General features: G+C 45.0%; 1 protein-coding gene across 2 annotated transcripts; it reads left to right on the top strand.

Annotated features, from left to right (window-relative positions):
* The first annotated feature begins 8,078 nt into the window (after window positions 1–8,078).
* NDUFV3 (NADH:ubiquinone oxidoreductase subunit V3) lies at window positions 8,079–19,065 on the top strand. Of its 2 annotated transcripts, XM_060100418.1 has the most exons (4): window positions 8,079–8,212; window positions 9,438–9,558; window positions 14,499–15,593; window positions 17,862–19,065. In XM_060100418.1, the coding sequence occupies exons 1-4, from the start codon at window positions 8,159–8,161 to the stop codon at window positions 18,023–18,025; spliced, it is 1,434 nt and encodes a 477-aa protein (XP_059956401.1). In that variant the 5' UTR covers window positions 8,079–8,158; the 3' UTR covers window positions 18,026–19,065. The 2 variants fall into 2 exon arrangements, with proteins under 2 accessions (XP_059956401.1, XP_059956402.1); XM_060100419.1 differs by lacking the exon at window positions 14,499–15,593.
* Window positions 19,066–19,419: the final 354 nt, after the last annotated feature.

Genomic DNA, 19,419 nt, shown 5'->3' with positions numbered 1-19,419 from the left:
CCATCTCCGTGGCCTCCGCCACGACACAGCCCACGGGAGTCCCGCTGCTCACTGGTGTCACATCCGCCCTTGTCTCCCCGCACCCCCCCGCCATGCAGTTTCCGCACTAAAGCCAGAGAGACCTTTTCAGAACACAGTTCCAATTCCCTGCTTAAAATCAACAAGTGGCTTCTCACTGTTCTCAGTACAGAAACCAAATCCTAACCTTCCACCATGAGACCAAGTGTGGTCTGCCTCCTAACGATTCTGCAGCCTCCTTCCCTACCAGGCCCGCTTCAGTCTCAGTGCTCTAGCCGCGACTACCCTTCCTTTCACTGGAGCAATGGTCCTACTAACCACAGGACCTTAGCGCGTGCTATTCTTTCCGCCTGAGATGTTCTCCCCACACCCTATGTCCCTAGTTAATTCCACTCACCCAGTTTCATCACAGTGGAGTCATCACTTAATCAGGGAAGCCTCTCCTGACTTTCCATTATTTGCATCCACAGCACCGTGATAACTTGTTTAATGTCTGTCTCCAGACTACAAGTGCCATGAAGGCAGGGACTGATGCCTACTAAATTGGCAGGTCACCGATCGATGCCCCAGCTTGCACCACAAAACCTGGCATGAAGTCAGTGCTCAATATTTGCTAAGTAAATAAAAGGAACAACTAATTGGCGGTCTTAAAATATCAGCTATATTTGCATAAGAGGAATTGTGATAGGCATGAGGCATGGAAACTGCCTGACCCAAACCCCACCTCCAGTTTGATTCAAGGATGAATTTACACCCAGACTTAAAGCAGAATGCTTGGGAGACTTCCCTGGTGGTCCAGTGGTTAAGAATCAGGCTTCCAATGCAGGGGACTCAGGTTCGATCCCTGGTGGGGAAACTAAGATCCCACGTGCCGTGGAGCAACTAAGCCTGCGCGCCACAACTACCGAGCCCACATGCCACAATGAGGAGCCCACGCGCTGCAGTGGAGGATCCAACGTGCCGCAGTGGAGGATCCCCCGTGCCGCAACAAAGATCCCAACGAAGAACCCACATGCCACAGCTAAGACCCGCAGCCAAAAATAAAATAAATATTAAAAAAAAAAAAAGCAGAATGCTTGGGAAAAGCTGGGCTTCCTTTAAGGCAATGAGGTAAAAGGGGCTTTCATGGAGGCAGAAGATGGAAGAGAGTCTGTATCACAGAACAGAGAACGCAGAGGGCTGGGGGCGGGGGGTTGGGGGGTTGGGGGGTGGGGAGAAGGGGCAGGAGCTAAGCCGGAGACTCACATGAGATCATTGCAAGGGAGCTTCCAAGGAGGGATTGACGCTGGGCAGAAACCAGAGGAAGCAGGAGGCTCCACAGTGTTTCTGGAGGTGAATCGGCTATAAACATCATTTCTATTCAGCTAACCTAGCCGGTACAGTGAAAGTCCATACTCATGGTCTGGGGTATTTTTCAAGCCTGCAGGTGAATTTACAGTTTCTCTTCTGGGTGGGATAACAATATCAAGACCACAGAGATCCTAGAAAGGGGCAGCCAGTCATCAGCAGGCTTGCCGGCAAATTTAACTTTCTTTACAATCGTGGTTTACATGGTTTTAAATGTTCTGTAACACACACTCTAACAGATACAATTAACTGTAATGTGCGTATTTAAACTGACCTTGAAGCTTCACTACTTTCATGTTATAGGTTACAACCTCGAGAAGTAACTACAATTCTTTTGGAGTTGCACTATTCCTCTTAAGTCTTTATTATTTGTTATTTGGAGGAAAAATAATAAAGACTTAAGAGGAATCCTGCATTGTATCAAAAGACACAGGGCAGGTATAAATGAAAACTTAAAGATCTGTACTTGACCATCAGATGTAAACAAAGCTTAAGCATTTTGAACTTCTTGAGTTGATAAATCACTTGCCTCATACTTTGAATCCTTATAGTACTTGTGCCAACAAGACTTATTTTCCTCAAGATTTTTTCATCAAATTTCATGATAACATCTACCTTTTTAATTTTAATCAAATCAAATTGAAGGGGCTTCCCTGGTGGCGCAGGGGTTAAGAATCCACCTGCCAATACAGGGTACACGGGTTCGAGCCCTGGTCCGGGAAGATCCCACCTGCTGCAGAGCAGCTAAGCCCGAGAGCCACAACCACTGAGCCCACACACCTAGACCCCGTGCTCCACAAAAAGAGAAGCCCCCGCAATGAGAAGCCCGCGCACCGCAACGAAGAGTAGCCCCCGCTCGTGGCAACTAGAGAAAGCCCACGCGCGGCAGCAAAGACCCAATGCAGCCAAAAATCAATCAATCAATTAATTACTTTTTTAAAAAGTCAAGAGAATAGATCTTGAACGTCCTCATCACAAGAAAAAAAAGTTTGCAACTATGTGTGGTGAGGAATGTTACCTAGACTTACTGTGGTCCTCATTTCACAATGTACACAAATACTGAATCATTATGCTGTACACCTGGAACTAATACAATGTTATATGTCAACTATATCTCAATAAAAAATAAAATAAAAATTGTATGCAAAAGAGAAGAAAAAAGAAAATGCTACATATATATATATATATACATATTATATATATGTATATATAATATGTATATATATAAAAAGAAGTAAATCCTGCTACTGCACCATTGCAACAACATGGATGAACCTAGAGGGCATGATTCTGTGTGAAATAAGACAGACAGAAAAAGATGAATACTGTATAATCTTATTTATATGTGGAATAAAAAAACCAAACTCATAGAAACAGAGCAGATTGGCAGTTGGCAGGGGCAGGGGTTGCAGTGGGGAATCAGGGGAAAATGGATGAAGGCGGTCAAAGGCTACAAACCTCCAGTTATAAGATGAATAAATACTGGGCATGGAATGTACAACATGGTGACCATAGTTAGGAATATTGGATTGTATACTGGAAATTTAATAGAGTAGATCTTAAAAGTTCTCACCATACACACAAAAATTATACCTATGTGAGGCGAGGGGAGTGGTAACTAACCTTACTGTGGTAATAATTTGCAATATATACACTTGACCCTTGACCAACTCAGGGGTTGGGGCGCCAACCCCCTGTGCAGTCGAAATGCATGTTCAGCTATCTCTACCTCAAAGGGCAGGAAGCGGACGCAATTTGTTCCGAATCAGGACTCACACCCCAGTTCTTTTGATTCCACATATTGTGATTGCTAATTGAACACAAACTTTTCCCTACGCTTAGTTAATGTAAAGATCTGTAAAAGGAAAATACAGGTACTATATTTATTGACAAAAATACAGGTAGAAGTGGACCCATGCAGTTCAAACCCTGTTGTTCAAAGGTCAACTGTACATATGTCAAATCATTACATTATTCACCTTAAACTTACACAATGTTTTGTCAATTATATCTCAATAAAGCTTAACATTTTTTTCCACTAAAAAAAAAATAAAGTCACTCAAAATCTCCCATTTGGCATGGTTTTGACATATGTTATGGGTTGAATTGTGTTTCCCCCAGATATACTGAAGATATATGGAAGCCCTTAACCCCCAGGACCTCAGAATATGACCCTATTTGGAGAGAGGGTCTTTACAGAGGTAATCAAGTTATAATGAGGTCATTAGGGTGGGCTCTAATCCAATATGACCGGTGTCCTTATAATAGGGGGGAATTTACATACACAGACACGCACAGAAGGAAGACTCAGTGAAGACACACAAGGAGTACGCCTTGTGAAGACAGAGGCAGAGACTGGACTGATGCAGCAGAAACCTAGGGACAGCAAGGACTGCTGGCCACCACAGCTAGGAAGAGGCAAGAAAAGATTCTACCCAGGATCTCAGGGGGTGTGTGGCCCTGCTAACACCTCGATTTAGAACTCCAACCTCCAGGAAAAACTGTGAGACAATACATTTCTGTTGTTTTAAGCCCCCCAGTTTGTGGTCCTTTGTTACAGCAGCCCTCGCAGGCTACTACGACACATATTTTCATCTTGAGGACACTGGTATTATGACAACTAAGTTCTTAGTAGCGGCGCTCAGCTTCTCGCTGGGTTGGGAGCGACCTTTGTCCATCAGAGGCTTGGAAAGTCTCTGGTAACAGCCACTTGGTGAGGTGGGAGAAACGTGAAAGCAGATCTTCCGAGCTGGATGCAAGTTTTATCCCAGTTGGTCCGTCTAGAATGAGTTAGAGCATGGTTATGTACGCAGGATTCATATACACAGGACCTTGCTGGATAATCCTAGTCATCGTGTCAGTGTACAAGAAGACAGACTTTCTAGTAGTATCATTGGAATCTACATCTTTTCCATGAAACAGTGGGCATCTAGAACGATCATATCAGGACTTCCCTGGTGGTCCAGTGGTTAAGACTCTGTGCTTCCACTGCAGGGGACACGGGTTGGATCCCTGATTCGGGAACTAAGATCCCACGTGATTCATGGCACGGCCAAAAAGTAAAAAAAGGAAAAAAGGAAAGAAAACAATCATATAACTTTGAAGCACCAAATGAAACCAAACATTTGTGGGTTTTTTAAACTCATCAAAATGCATTATGAAATATTTCTTACAAATCAAAACCATGCACATAAGAGAACAAACACTCATGTACCCCCAATATACCTTAAGAACTAACCATTACTGGACTTCTAACCTCCAGAACTGTGAGAAAATAAATTTGTTTTAAACCACCAAAAAAAAAAAAAAAAAGAACTAACCATTACAAATAGAACTGAAGCCCCAAGGCTCCCTTCCATGTAGGCCTCACTCCAGTCTCCCACATTCCCTCCAGAGGTCGCCCCTATCGGATTTGTTTGGGTGGCTTGTCCCCCTTGTTAATAAGTAGGAAACACTTTATGTATTTTGGATACCAATTCCTCACGAGTTAAATGATTTTCCGGTTTGTGGCTTGTCATTTCACTTTTTATAGTATCTTTTGCTAAAGAGAAATTTTAATTTTAGGGCTTGGCATGTCCTGGACTGTGGGAGGCATGAGTATGTTTTAACCCCAGACTCAAGAGAAGAATAGGCCTTGAGATATTTATCCCCACCTGAGATAGACACATTTCCTGTGGACTTTCTTTGCAGATTTTTTGCTAGCGGGTGGCTTTGCCCAGGTTCACCCTGTCACCAAGGGGAGCTCTGCAAGGGCTTCCTCCGGTGCTCTCCAGCCCACTCCCAAGTGTCCTCAGGGCCAAAGTCTTGTCTCCTCTTCTGATGTCAGTTAAACCAACGCTTTGGCTTACGGAGATCAGCAAGTGCTCCCAGGGCAGTGCTGGCTTCTTGTAGTTTCTGGCTTCTGTTTTTGGGCCCCTGGAGACACACACTTCCTGTGGTCCAGGACACGCCAGACTGTGAAAAACATGATCACACTAGACCAAGACAACCAGCACTAAGAAAGGTATGGCAAAACCCAAATCCACTCGGGAGGAATGCACATTCAACCCGGAACTTGGGAATTCCCACAGAGAAGAGCCCAGAAACACGAGCTTCCAGTACATCACTGCCCAGCAGTCATGAATAGGAACCAGCAGAGACCACGGAAAACAGAACTGGCGTGAGAACGGAACTGGTCGTTTGAAATTATGCTTGTAATATTGTTCCCAGCATTGCTACATGTTTTGTAACCCAAGGGCTTTTCATTACATCTCGTGGCCACATACTGCCAGAAATAGAAGTAGTTACATATGTTTTAAAACCCAGTTTTAGGTACATCCAGTATAACTTCAACTTTCTTTTCTTTTTTTTTCTTTATATAAAAGCTTTTAAATTTACTTCTCCTGTTTGCTGAGCAACCTGTTTTTTTTATTCTATTATGAAAAAGAAAATTATCTTACTAACTTAGTAAGGCATACTATGTATGGTCATTCTAAACAATCGTTTTAAACTACACTGTTATTATATACACACTACTATATATAAAATAAACAACAAGGACCTACTGTATAGCACAGGGAACTATACTCAATATTTTGTAATAATCTATATGGGAAAAGACTCTGAAAAAAATATATATATATATAACTGAATCACTTTGCTGTACACCTGAAACTAACACAACATTGTAAATCAACTATACTCCAATAAAAATAAATTTAAAAACTACAGTTATTGAAAGTTTTGCTTTAAAAAAATCTTAATTTAAGACATAATTAAATCATACTTATTTACATAGGATAATGCCATAATACATTTCCTTTGGGGCTTACAAAGTATGTATATATTAGCCCAGGATGCAGAGCGAGGTCATGCATATGGAAGGTGTGATAGCTGAGTATGTTAATTTTCCTCTTTGGCCCAAACACCTTTGAGTTCAGGACCCATCACTGGGTCCAAGTGATGCCTAAGTTATCTAGTTATCTTAAAAAGAAGTTTAATTCACCCTTGGGTGGGTAGGTGGTGGATTCCTAATAGTTTAGATAGAATTTTATGTGATTCATTAAGGAGTATAGACAAACACAAGTTTTTGAGGTTTTGCCTAAAAACGCTGGATCAGCACTTGCTAGAACTTCAGGCAGAGGTGACGGTGCCTGCAGAACGACTTAAGGCAGAGAATTAACAACTGAGGAACAACCCCCGCAGGCAGCAAAATCTAGCCCACACTTCTCCAGCTGACTGTGAAATAAGATATAATCCCCTCTCCACAAATACCTGTGAAACCAACGGCCCTTTCTCTGGCCTCTGCTTGATTTTTCTATTTCCTATTTGCCTCTTGCACTTGGCCCTGTTGCTTCTGTTCCGTTTGGCCAAATGTCCTGTACGCCTGCCTTAACCTCCCCACCTGACTGCAGCAGCTTCCAAGGAGGTCCTGCTCACCCCAGGCTTAGGTGCTGGTGCCAGCTACAAATTGCCACTTGCCATCTGCCTCTACAAAGATGAGGTCACCCACCACTGCAACTGCTCACCTTCAACACCCCCTGAAAGGAGCTCAGGGTGGAGATCAGGAATGAGGCCCTCTGTGCTCTGGGAAAAACTGGCAGAACAGGCCTTCAGATAGTTAGAGCTTTTCAGGAGATGTTATGAGGCAAATATCTAGAAAAGCACTAAAATCCCTCACGGTGACATCTGTCCCTCCTGATTAGCATGACCTGAGGGTGGAGTTTTCCACCCTCTGATCTCAAGAGGTCATTCGGCCGACACCTGGCACGGGCCCAGTTTTAGGGTTGGTGACCAACCAGTCTTAGCCGGCTTGAACTGGACAGGAGCCCACCCCAAGTTCCTGAAAAACCACTAAAGCCTCCATTACTACAGTTACCCATAGGTCAGAGGTGTTATCTATAGGGGTGACTAAGGAGTCAGAAGTAATTAAGGTGAGCTGGGTCAGTGAAGGCAGGTTAAAAGCAGTTTTTAGCGAGCTGTTCCTTTAGCTGCTATTGTCAGACAAGCTCAGGTATTTCTGTCAGTCACCAGTTTCTGTTAATCCTATGGGGATGCTTTTTTTTTTAACCCTACGGGGCACGGTTTCACGGGGTATCTGTTCTGCCCATTTATCTGGCACTTGTATGAGTCTCCAGCCTTAGCCAAGGTGGAGGGCCTCTCCCGGGTGGAGGTGAGGTGTGGGTATGCTCCTCTTGGTTGGAATGCTTCGCGGCACCGGGCATAGGCAGGAGTGGGGAGTGAAGGCGCGATCAATGGGGGAGAAGGAAGCCAGTAACTAACTACACCTACTCCATGTCTATGCCTAACTTGGGGGAGTCTGCACCGCAAGTTATAAACACTCAAGTAAACTAAAGCTTGCACTTTTGATCTGCTTGGCTCCGGGACTAGTGCGGTCACAGGCCAAAAGAGCGTCCACGGTCCCACCTGAGGCTGCCCTGCAGGGTGGCCACAGGTAACCACTCCGGTCGGAGGACAGGAAACGGCACCCACAAAGACCACTTCGGTGACGCAGCGCCCAGGCCGCCGCGCCGTCCGGGTCCGCGGGCCCCAACCTCCAGTGATTGGTGGCTCTTCCCGGGGGCGTGGCCTCGAGGCGCAGCGCGGGGAACCTGGAGGCCGCCAGGATGCGCGCGCAGGACCTCGGCGGTGGTGCGCGCGCAGCAGCCGGAGCCCCGCCCCGCCCAGTCCCTGTCTGTGATTGGCGCCTTCATCCTAGGGGGCGTGCCCTCAGGTGGCAGAGGGCGCGCTGCGGCCGCGTCTGTTAGGTGTGACCTTTACCCGCCCGGCCTGTTCCCCGGCCCGCGGCCCCGTCATGGCCATGGCGGCCTCGCTTCTGCTGCGGCAAGGACTAGCCGGGGGGCTGAAGGTAAAGGGGGGCCGGGCCGGGCCGGCGCCCAGGAGCCCGCGGAGGGCGGGGTGAGGGCCGCGGCCCTGACGGTCACCTCCAGCCGTCCGGGGACGTCGCTGACCCCACTTCCCGGGCCGAGGAGAGGACGCCGGGTCGGGGGCCGGGCCTGGGGAGCGGCGAGGGTCCCGGCGACCCCGGCCACCGCTCCCTCTGGTCCTGGATCACCGGGAACCTCCGGTGTGCGGTCCGGGCCTCCGACAGGCGTGGGGGCCGCTGGTGCCCCGCGCCGAGCCCTGTCCGAACCCTTGAGGACAGTGTCTCTACTGCTTATTTAACCCGCGAGGAAGTGAGGGCACTTTCAGGCACCTGGTTGACCCGGTAACTTACGAGGCAGCCATGTGAAGCCAGCTTACGTTACCTCATCTGTGAAAAAAAAGGAAGAAAGAAGGGCTTTTTTTCTCCATACAGGAAAAGCGAAGTCCTCTTCACTATCTTTAAAATGAAAAAGGGCTGTTATTACAAAAGCAAGAACTATTCGTGGCAAAATAAAGTACAGATGGTTGGAGGGGAGATCTGTTGTCAGGCCACTATTTACCTCTGCATATCTAGTCCCAGTTCATTTTTTTTTTTTAGCTTTCATGTATACATATGCACACGTGCTGACGTCATAACCATAAGAAGCAAATGTTTCATTCTCATATGTGGACTGTAGGCACCTCTGTAATGTGTCCAGCATCTGGAACAGTGCCCAGCACATAGCAGGCCTTAGTAAGTGTATGCTGAGTGAATTAACGCTCTATAAAATGCTTTCCACTTATGATATATGGTAGGCGGTTTTGAAGCAACTATTATTCATCTACATTATTTTTCATGGCTAGATAGTGCTTCTACTTTATATTCTAAGTACAGGAAAACATTTTATGAAAAGAATCAGTATTTTGTAGGTTGATAGGTAATTGGAGAGTACAAAACAGTACGCTCAGGAGAAAGTCTGGTTGGAGAAATACCCAAATGTTAATAGTGACTGTCCTTGAACTCAGGTGTTTTTTTCTTGCAGCTTTTGTTGTGTTTTCCCAAATTTCCATAATACACATAGATTAAGAGAATTGTAATAACTGTTAGAAATATGCCATATGTATGCAAAGCATTTATATGTCATAATAATACATAGTATTTATGTCGTAATAGCTGTTAAAAAGGGTATTACTCTAAAATATTCGTATTTGTGCCATTCTTTTGTCAGACTGTGCTCCTAGAAGCAGGAGTGTTTCGAGGACTTGCTTCTACAGTTTCTCTCTCTGCACAATCAGGAAAGAATGAAAAGGGATTGCCACCGAATCCCAAGAAGCAAAGTCCACCAAAAAGTAAGATTTTAGTGGTCGTCATAAGGGAGACAATACAGAGTAAATCAGTCAGCTTCCCAAGCAGGAAGAGGAGTTTACTAGCTACATAATTGGGCTCTTCGTTTCTAGCAGTGTCCAGGTTATAATCAGACATAGGATCTGTAACAGGCTTTAGACCAAACACATCAGTAACATAACAGTTAACTCTGTTAAGGCTGAACTCAGCGATTAGCCCTGAACTGTTCTCTCTGTATTTTCTAAATGCCAGACTCCACGGATAGCAACAGAATGCAGAGTATGCTGGTTCTGCAGCATCTACGCGGCCCTAATACTGATCCCACACTCCCGTGAAGTAGCTGTGAACCCCACCTTTTTTTTCTTCCCTGATTGTGACTTTTCATTGTCTCTGGGACTTATCCGTAGTCTCCCAGGCTTTGCTTGGTCATAGCCCAGGATTGCAGGCATCCTTTTACGACTGTGGAGAGAGAGTTAGGAGCAGGCACCGTTTTCCATTATGACTCACTTTGGTGAAGCATGATTCTTATCTGCTTCCAGCTGTTTCCACAGTCATTTTGACTTTTATCACCAGTTTTGACTTTTTCCCCTGAATCCAATGTAGTATATCCTCATAGGAGGAAAGCAGGAAATGCAGCAGTATAAACCTGATTATAATCCAGGTCCATTGCTTTCAGTTTTAACTGATGAAACCCTAGTTAACTCTTAATATATACATATGATATATACAGTCTATTTATAAATCTTTGACTGTATGGGGTTTAGAATGATAACTTGAGTTTGTCTTATTTTCATCAAAATATCATTTCCTCAGTTTGAATGCTTGAAAAGTGTGTGCACACTTCTGTTTAGTCCCCCTTCATCTGCCCACGGAGACGTGGGCAGCCTATAAAACGTCCGCGCGCTGTTGAGAGAGCCAGCCACCCGCTGCCTTTCACGCGCCGTCCATCCACGCTGAGGAGGTGTACCCTGCCTGTGGTATCTCCGCGCCCCCGTCCGAATTCAACAGGAACGTTGTTTTCTGTCCTGTACCTGCTGTGTTTTTAAAGCCAGTATTCTGTTTTCTTTTTAATCTGTACGTTTTTAAACAGGTTTCTTAAACATAAGGACTCTCCTTTTTCCCAAAGATCCCCCTTTTTACAAACGTGCTTCTGTATATGAGTAGAAATGGAATACTTCATCCTGTGGCGGTTTGGGGTGCAGTTACGAGAAGGGAACACTGAGCTGGGAGTTGGCCTTGGGCTCATGTAACTTCTGCCTCTGGGCGTGGCAGGCCCTGCCGCCCTCGGGGTTCCTCTGCGTTGAGCGGATCAGCGCACCAGTCTTGGCCTGGTCGATGTGAGACTGATGACCCGTGTGTCATGTGTGTGTGCTGTCAGGTGGGAGGACAGTTTTGAGAGCTACACCGTCTTTAATGCACATTACGTTTGTATCTCAGAATTTAAAAAATAATTACAACCCCTCCATGAAGAAAAAGAAATGATGCTTCTAAGTCAACGTGTGCAGGCCTCAGTATTTCTCCCGAAGTGTCAGTGATTGGTGAGTGTGAGATACAGAAATGGCTTTGGCCCGCCGGTGGCGCATTGCCACTGTGGGTGGTTTTGGAAGCTCTAGGGAAAGTTTCCTGCATGCAGACGGGGCCCTGAGCGCTCACCCTTGGGTTCACATCTAGTCCGGGGATCTGCATCTGGGCTGAACACGCTCTCCATTGTTCCACCTGGGGCGCCAGCTCAGCGTAGCCCACGCTTCCTTCCTGAGGGGAGTTGCCAGCATGGTGAGCGCACACATCAGGATCCGGGTCTCCAAGTGGGTGCCTCCCCTGCACAGCTGCCTGGCTTGCCAGCTTTGATGTTCTGGTGAATTCCATCACTAGGCTGAATTTTGCAATAATCAGTAATAAACCATTGACTGGATAAGTCCTATGTCGCTTTTTAAAGACTCTGTCAAGAAGCCAAAGTTAATTATCTACTTCAAGTCCCTATTCCAGTTTGAGAAATGAGGACTCTCCGGAAATAGGGGTGTGATGTATTTAATTCTAACCAGCGTTGCTAGGCACTGTTTCAAGCACTCCGTATCTCCCTTCCACACCCTGTGAGAAGGTACCATTAGTACCCCTGGGTTATAGATGAGAAAGTGGACAGGGGACTCCTGAGCTGCCCAAGGTCACACAGATGTCGGTAGTGGAGCCCAGGCAGTAAGGCCCCACAGCCCATATTTATAAGCAATGTGCTGTCTTGCCTCTGAAAAAAGTCAGTTCTCGCATGTTCATTAAAACCAAAACCAAAAAAAACTCTTTTTAATAGTAACAAATGTGAAAAGAGGTTTTAGTTACCATATAGAATTTGAATAACTGTATTCTTTCACATCTTGTTGAAATGCACCTTTGTTTCTGAAATTAGTTTTGTGACCTACTGACAAGATGTGGCGGTATTGCAAGGCTGCTGATCTGTTTCAAACACCGAAGTCATTTTTACTTTCAGTAGGGGACTACTAAAAAGTTGAAGATCATGCCCTCCCTTGCTTTTCAATGAGCAGGAAAGAAATTCAGGAAATTCAAATTGAGGGGAGATAGAGAAGCAATAAGAGAACTCGTGTCTCTGCGCTGTCACTAGTGTTTGTAGTCCTTTATTTACGTGGGTTGTGATGGTCTCTGAGGGTTCGAAACCGTCCCCGAAAGCCCCCCTCTTGTGCTGGGAGGGGTGTCTCCGTGGCTAGTCTTACTTAAGTAGCTTTGTGTTTTCGTATATTTATCTTTCAAGGAAAGTCACACTGAAACTAAAACGTTTTCAGAGTATGCAGGCATCCCGCCTTTAGAAACGCAAGAGGTTTCATGAAAACAAACAGGTAAAGTCATACTTCTATTCAGAGTGAGAGCCATTGTTCCTGTACCCGATGGTTGTGTCTCCAGGTGACATCCTGCACTGTGAATGCAGGCGTGGTGTCCACACTGGCACTTTGGCCCAGAGGTCACTGGTGGCAGCTACAGATCATCGTGGCAGGCTTCCTGCTGAGTCACAGAGGACGCTGGGCCTGTGCTGCAGCAGGTCAGAGGTTGGCTCTTAATAAAAAGCAAATATGCTACTGTGGTTTATTCTATTAGCCTTTCCATGGAATTGTCCCAATAACTAAGCCTGAATCAAAGATATTTTAAAACACTAATGTTCTTATTAACATTATATGTTAATGTTAATAAGAATATTAATTAATGTTCTTATAACATTAAATAAGAAGTTTCCTTTTTCAAACAAAATAAACTATATCATTTGAAATTTTCTTTCTGTTTTCAATAGGTGATAAACTCTAACGTTTTAATAACTTATTTACATTTTTTTAAATCTCCACAATAAATTTTAGAAGATTGAGGCATAATGATTAGATAGCAGCCTATTTAAAATAAGCCTTATTTTAAGTTAATTTTTCACACTTGGAAAATTCATGCTCAGCATAAAAGTGGATTAATGATGCAGGTGAGCAGGCTAGCAGGGTTTGGAGACCAGCCTGTGTTACCCATTGCTTATAGGAATTTTTGGGCTGTATCAGGTATGGTTTAGAAAGACAGAGAGAGAGAGAGAGAGAGTTCAAGTGCACGCACATACCTTTGCCATGGTTTTATGTTTAACACGATCCTGGCGCTCTGTTCTGCTCCTGCAGTCAGAATGCAGATTCTGGGGTGGCACACAGCCACAGAATCAGACAGGGCGTGGCAGAGGGGGTGGGGGGGTGGAGGTGACGTGGTGATGGTTTTTTAAACAGTGACCCACTGCTCCAGCTGTTCAGTCATATCCTCTTACACTGCCCATTAACCTCTCTCTGGCCCATTTCCGATTATTTCTGGTTATTCCTCAGTTTTCTTTGACCATTTTCTGTCATTCTGTTTTGTATATAGAGAGAGAGAGTTCCTGAGCTCAGAAAACAATTAGAAACTTTTTTGGATACCAGTAAGATGGTAAAGTTAGAAATACATTTTTTTCCGCTTTAAAGAAGTAGTATACTTTTTAGTATAAAGTAGACTCTGAGACTTGAAAGTAAGGAATGCACTTAGAGATTTGAAAAGTAATTTTAATTTATAAAAACTTGTCCTGTATTTTTCTTCTAATCTGTATGGTTAAAAAAGATTTAGCACTTGAGAAAATTGAATGAAATGAGCTCTCATGAATGTACTGTGGTGGCCTTTCATTTGCTTTTGTAACTGACTGTACAAAGTCTAAGACTTTTATATCAGCACCTTTTTGTAACAGCTTAAAACTCATTGTTTCCAATGATATATATGATACTAAATTATTTTAGACTTTTCTGGTCTTGTAATACTTTTCCTTGGCGGAAGAAATCCCCAAATGATGTGATTTTGCAGGACGTTTCTTCCTCTCAGGGCACCTGCATTTGAATCACCTTATCCCCTCCGTCTGATCTCCCACTCTTAAACTCATGCATATGCTCACCCCAGACCCAAACCAGGCTACTGTCTCTACTTCTGCTTTGCTGTTTTGTTCAGAAAGTTCAAGTTCATACAATACGGGTAATTTTTAAAAATATTTGAGGTGCACCCATTTTTTTAGGGATTTAAGAAATGATACATTTCTAAAACTTCATCATCTGAAAATATAGTTTATCTTAAATTTAGATGAAATAGTAGCTTAAAAAATAATTACCATCCAGAAGCTCTCGCTGCGAAAAATGGAGACAAGATTGTTACTTCTATTGGTAAAAAATCCCATCTTAAAAAGTTTCAGCTACCAAGAAAAACATCTATGTTTTTTACTGTTCTCTGACTTGTGTGGCTTGCCTTTCACTTAAGAGTGGGTTTCGACGGAACAGTTCCTAAGATGATTACGTTGAAGATATTGTCAATAACAAGGTGGTATGTAATGAAATGTCTGTGGCCTTGGTGAATGTTCACTGTTTTACTAAATATTAAAAATAATCTTCCTCTTTATGCCATTTCCTAGATGTAGTGGAACCAAAGGAGAGGGGCCAGCAGCTAGCTACCCCAACAGCAGATGAATTGTCTAAAAACGTACCTTCACCCACTTCTTCCCCAGCAGTTGTGAACCAAGGCAGGGTGCTAGCTGGCCCTAACCCCGATGCCAGCATGCCACCCACAGACCAAGGGGTTCTGAAGTTTTTGCCAAGAAAGACTTTGGTAGAGTTTCCTCAGAAGGTTGCACCTCCATTCAGTAAACAGGGTTCTGATTCAGAAGGAGCCCAGCAGAGCAGGAAAGGGACGGATGATTCATCTTCGTCTTCATCTTCGTCCAGCTCCTCTGATTCCGAGTCTGACGACGAGGGTGACAGCTCAGAAGCGGGTCCTCAGGCAACGAGCAAACGCAGAGGAGGGTTTCCCGTAGCAGAGGCCTCCCATTCCTCTGCAGACGGGGCCCCCCCAATTGAAATACCTGCACAAGAGAAGAGTGTATCACAGCAGCCGCATCCGGACCTCGTCTCTGCACAGAGGCCCCACCAGGCAAAGAAGAAAGGGGCCTCCAGTCAACCATCAGAGGACAGAAAAGACCCCAAACCAAAAACCACAGCACCCAAGTCACACGCAGGCGAAAAGTTTATGGAGCAAGATGTAAAGGAAAAACAATGGCAGAAAGTATCTACATCAAATGAAATAGATAAAGAAAGCCAGAAGCCACTAGTAGTTAAAAAAACCGTATCCGACCGTACGAAATCAGGATTATCCACGCGACCGAATGGCGGCCCAGCGCCCACTCAGTCTGCAGAAACCAGAGTAGGAAGACGGCTGCCAGCGACTCCTGAGACCAAAGAAAGGCTTTTGGAGAAACAAGTACCAGAGCCTGATGGGGAGGCGGCTCTTTCCCTGTTCAAAAAAGAAAATCTGGGAAAGCAAGTAGCAGAAGGAATCTTGAAGGCTAAGGAAGAGATTTCGGAAGATCAGTTACCAGTGAAAACTTTGAAGCCAGTCCCTGTTCACAACGAAGACGTTTTTGCTGAAAAGACAGCAGTTCTAAAGCTTGAGGAAAAGCGCGGAATCATCGAAGACTCAGCAACTCAGATGGAAGGCCAGAACGGCACACAGGGTACACCTTGACTTGTGGCTGAGAGCTCTTCTTGTCCTGGGGTGGTGGGTGAGACTGAAGAGCTGTGTGATCTGAAGAGGCCTTACGCTTGATCACATTCTATAGGAATATGGCCTATAGCACTGTCTCAGATAAGCTGAGGGTTATATGTTAATTATGGATAAAAATTCCTGAAACATTTAAAGTTTATATCACAGTGGAAGAGTATGCCCTTGCCACTCTTGGACTGTCCCTTAACCAGTATACCTTGTGCAAATAGGCAATTTAACATCATCATCCTTAACTTTTGAGGGTGTTTTAAGTGTTCATTTCTTGAACCTGCAGAACATGTCACTGAGTAGAGGGGGGCTGTCCTATTAAACTCGCACAGGTGAGGGGCGATAGTTACACTTGTAGTGATGGTCTTCAGGTAAGCCAGACAGGCTGTTGCTTTCAGCATCTTTATGCCTAAGGGAAAATTGCATTTTAGGGAGTAAAGCCGTGACATGAAGGCAGCCATGAAATGCACGAGTCTAATTTACACGAGACGGTTCCTGCTCCTAAAAAGCGCAATGGGTTGCTTTGCTTTTCTATTTTGAATTTTTATGAAGGGCTTTTTTGCTACCCTAGTGTTCAAAGGGAAACTTTATTCCTATCATTTTACCATTTTCTTGCGCTTTTAACTTCATAAAATGCAGTGTGCTTTAGGTGGATCATGGCAAAACAGTGAAGCAGTTCTGTTTTCAGATCTGTGGCTCTTGAAAACTCATCACTGACAAACCCCGCTCCTTCCTGTTTGCTCTCTTCTTTTTAAAGCCTCCCCCTTGCCTAATTTACATTACCTGTAATTATACTTACTGGTTGCACTATGTTGGCAGGATTTATGTGTTTTCTTCCCTCTCCATCTTCTCCCTCTTTCATAAATACGCGAAGTGCCAGCGCCTGCCAGACTTCTCCAGACGTCAAGAGCCACTTTCCTGATGCTGCTCTGTTAGTCATTCTGCTGTAAATTTGTAAAACCTTCAGGATGATAACATAGAGAATTGGGGGTTTTCAGACTGCAGTCTTTTTGAAAACAATTTGACCCTACTTTTTCATGGTTGTGTTATTTTTCCAATATCCTCTTTGCCCTTCAGAAGCTAAAGACACTGCCCAGGAGTGCAGCTCATTTGCAGGGGCAGCGTCTACAGGGGGTCTGACTTCGTAGCTCTCTCAGCCCAGCTGCCTGGCTCCTCGCCCGCCAGGGGGATTGGTGTTGGACAAGAGTTCTCCAAACCCTCGTTCCCTGCAGTCAGCACCTTCCCCACCTGGGCTGTAAGAGTGCATCTGCTTGGGATGTCCCTGCACCGCATCGAAGATACTCTGCTTGTTGAGATTGAAAAGATGTCACTTCTTTAAATAAGACATCATTTAATACAACCAAAAAAATGAAAACCAGAACTTTTGGTATGAATCCAAATAGTGGAAAACTGTAGTTATTTTTTGTGCCGCACGAGTAGGAGTGGCGAGAGTTCCGACGGCAGTGGTTTAGGGTCAGTAAGAGCTTAACCAACCTGAGCTCACCCCACGCCAGCTTCGCTGTGCCTCCATCGTGTTGCGTGTCACGTTGCAGGAGAGCCGGGTGTCTTTTGCTTCATCCATGCTCTTAGTTTTAAGATCACCAATTGTGTAGGTGTGTGGATTTTCATTCTTTTTTCCACTTAGAGAAATAAGGCTAAGTACTTCTTAGTCTGTGAATCTAAAGTATACCAACAACTTCTTCAAAAAAAGTTAAACAGCAGAAACTACACGTCTCATTTCCAGTTTCCCTTAACTGTCATTATTAAAACCACTGGGCTTTATCTAATTTTCTTGCGTTTAGAGACTTAAAAGGCTCACTTAGTTTCTGCTTTTAAATTTCTCTTCTGTGAATGGTTTATTTCTATTAGAGACAGATTTTTAATAGATCTGCTTTTTTTCTGCATCTTTAAATGACCTGAAAGTCCCTCCATAACTGTTCTCGGCATTTTCAAGTCTAGAGGTATACAAAGTTAAGATGTTAAGACATGTTGTAAAAACTATTCCATTTCTTACATTATTGAGGCTATATGTTCTAGTATAAATTTTCAGCTAATTATTTTGCTTTTGAAGACACTTGCTTTATGGGCTTTTCTAAGTAGACAGGGCATTCAGGAAGGGTTCATGTAGAATGCTTGGTATGTGAGTGTGTATGTGTGAGGGTGTGTGCTGACTCACTCAGAAGCTCCCTCCCTGTCGGAGGTCCTCACCGGCGCTGTGTTTCCCCCGCAGGGTCCCCACCGGCCGCCACCCCTGCTGAGCCATTTGACAACACCACCTACAAGAATCTCCAGCATCATGACTATAGCACGTACACCTTCTTGGACCTAAACCTGGAGCTCTTGAAGTTCAGGATGCCTCAGCCCTCTTCAGGACGAGAGTCACCTCGCCACTGAGAGCTCAGTTTAAAGATTAACCTTTCGGGGCTTCCCTGGTGGCGCAGTGGTTGAGAGTCCGCCTGTCAATGCAGGGGACACGGTTTCGTGCCCCGGTCGGGGAGGATCCCACATGCCGCGGAGCGGCTGGGCCCGTGAGCCATGGCCGCTGAGCCTGCGCGTCCGGAGCCTGTGCTCCGCAGCGGGAGAGGCCACAACGGTGAGAGACCCGCGTACCACAAAAAAAAAAAAAAAAAAAAAGATTAACCTTTCGATGTCCTTCTGCATTCTTGCGTGCGAAAATAAAATCCGCTCAGTGGTCATGAGGCCTGGTGTGTAGGATTGCTTTCCCTTCCACACCTTTCATAGTGAGTTGTGAATTGGCATCAGTCCTGCTGATGGTTTATTCACCATGTGTTTAGATGCATCTATGTGCAGGGAATTTTTCTTTTCTTTTTAATTAAAAAAAAATTTTTTTTAATTATTTATTTCTGGCCGTGTTGGGTCTTCGTTGCTGCGTGCGGGCTTTCTCTAGTTGCGGCGAGCAGGGGCTACTCTTTGTTGTGGTGCGCAGGCTTCTCACTGCGGTGGCTTCTCTTGTTGCGGAGCACGGGCTCTAGGCGCACGGGCTTCAGTAGTTGTGGCTCGTGGGCTCTAGAGCTCAGGCCCAGTAGTTGTGGTGCATGGGCTTAGTTACTCTGTGGCATGTGGGAATCTTCCTGGACCAGGGTTTGAACCTGTGTCCCCTGCATTGGCAGGCAGATTCTTAACCGCTGTGCCACCAGAGAAGTCCGGGAATTTTTCCTTAATTATAAAGTATGGGTCAGTGGACAAATCTGCACAATTAGAGAATTGTAGGTGTTTTCCCTCAGTGTGATTCTGCTATGCTGGGCCCCTGGTCAGTTTAGCGTTTTCTGGTTCACCAGCAAGGTGTTGATAAGGGCAGCAGGGCCTTCTGATTTGGTAGACCTAGTGCTTGATGAATTGGAAACAGGAGTTTTACACATTTTAACTGCTGCATTGCAAAGAAATTAAATTATGGCATTTTATTATCAAAAGGATCGGAATTCTTTTGCTCACTTGAATTAGGCACGGGATGTAAACGCAGGGAAGTTTCGAGCACTGGCGTTACACACAGGTGAAGGTTGTATAGGGTCCGGCAGCAGCTGGGGTCCCAGGTGGCCCGGCAGACGGCTTATTTAGCCACAGAGGGTTTCTGGGTTGGCCGAATAACTTCGTCATTTGCGGGAACATTACCCAGGCTTGGGGACGTGCGCTGTGCGAGCAGGCTCCCGTGTGTCACTCGGTGCCTGCACCAGGCCCCTGTGAGGCCGGAATAAACAGTCTGCTCTGAGAAGTTAATCCAGATGAGGTGTTGCTGGGGTGAGAGACCGCACCCATCTGCTGGGGCCTCG

The sequence above is a fragment of the Mesoplodon densirostris genome, chromosome 5 (assembly GCF_025265405.1).
Source record: "Mesoplodon densirostris isolate mMesDen1 chromosome 5, mMesDen1 primary haplotype, whole genome shotgun sequence".
Classification (NCBI taxonomy): domain Eukaryota; kingdom Metazoa; phylum Chordata; class Mammalia; order Artiodactyla; family Ziphiidae; genus Mesoplodon; species Mesoplodon densirostris.
The sequence above is the reverse complement of the archived record's forward strand: the minus strand, read 5'-3'. Positions and strand labels throughout refer to the sequence as shown.

Coding starts and splice junctions, on each gene's coding strand:
- NDUFV3 (XM_060100418.1), top strand. CDS start 8,159: ATGGCCATGGCGGCCTCGCTTCTGCTGCGGCAAGGACTAGCCGGGGGG. Junction 9,559..14,498: donor GAAGCAAAGTCCACCAAAAA/GTAAGATTTTAG, acceptor GCCATTTCCTAG/ATGTAGTGGAACCAAAGGAG. Junction 15,594..17,861: donor AGGCCAGAACGGCACACAGG/GTACACCTTGAC, acceptor TTTCCCCCGCAG/GGTCCCCACCGGCCGCCACC.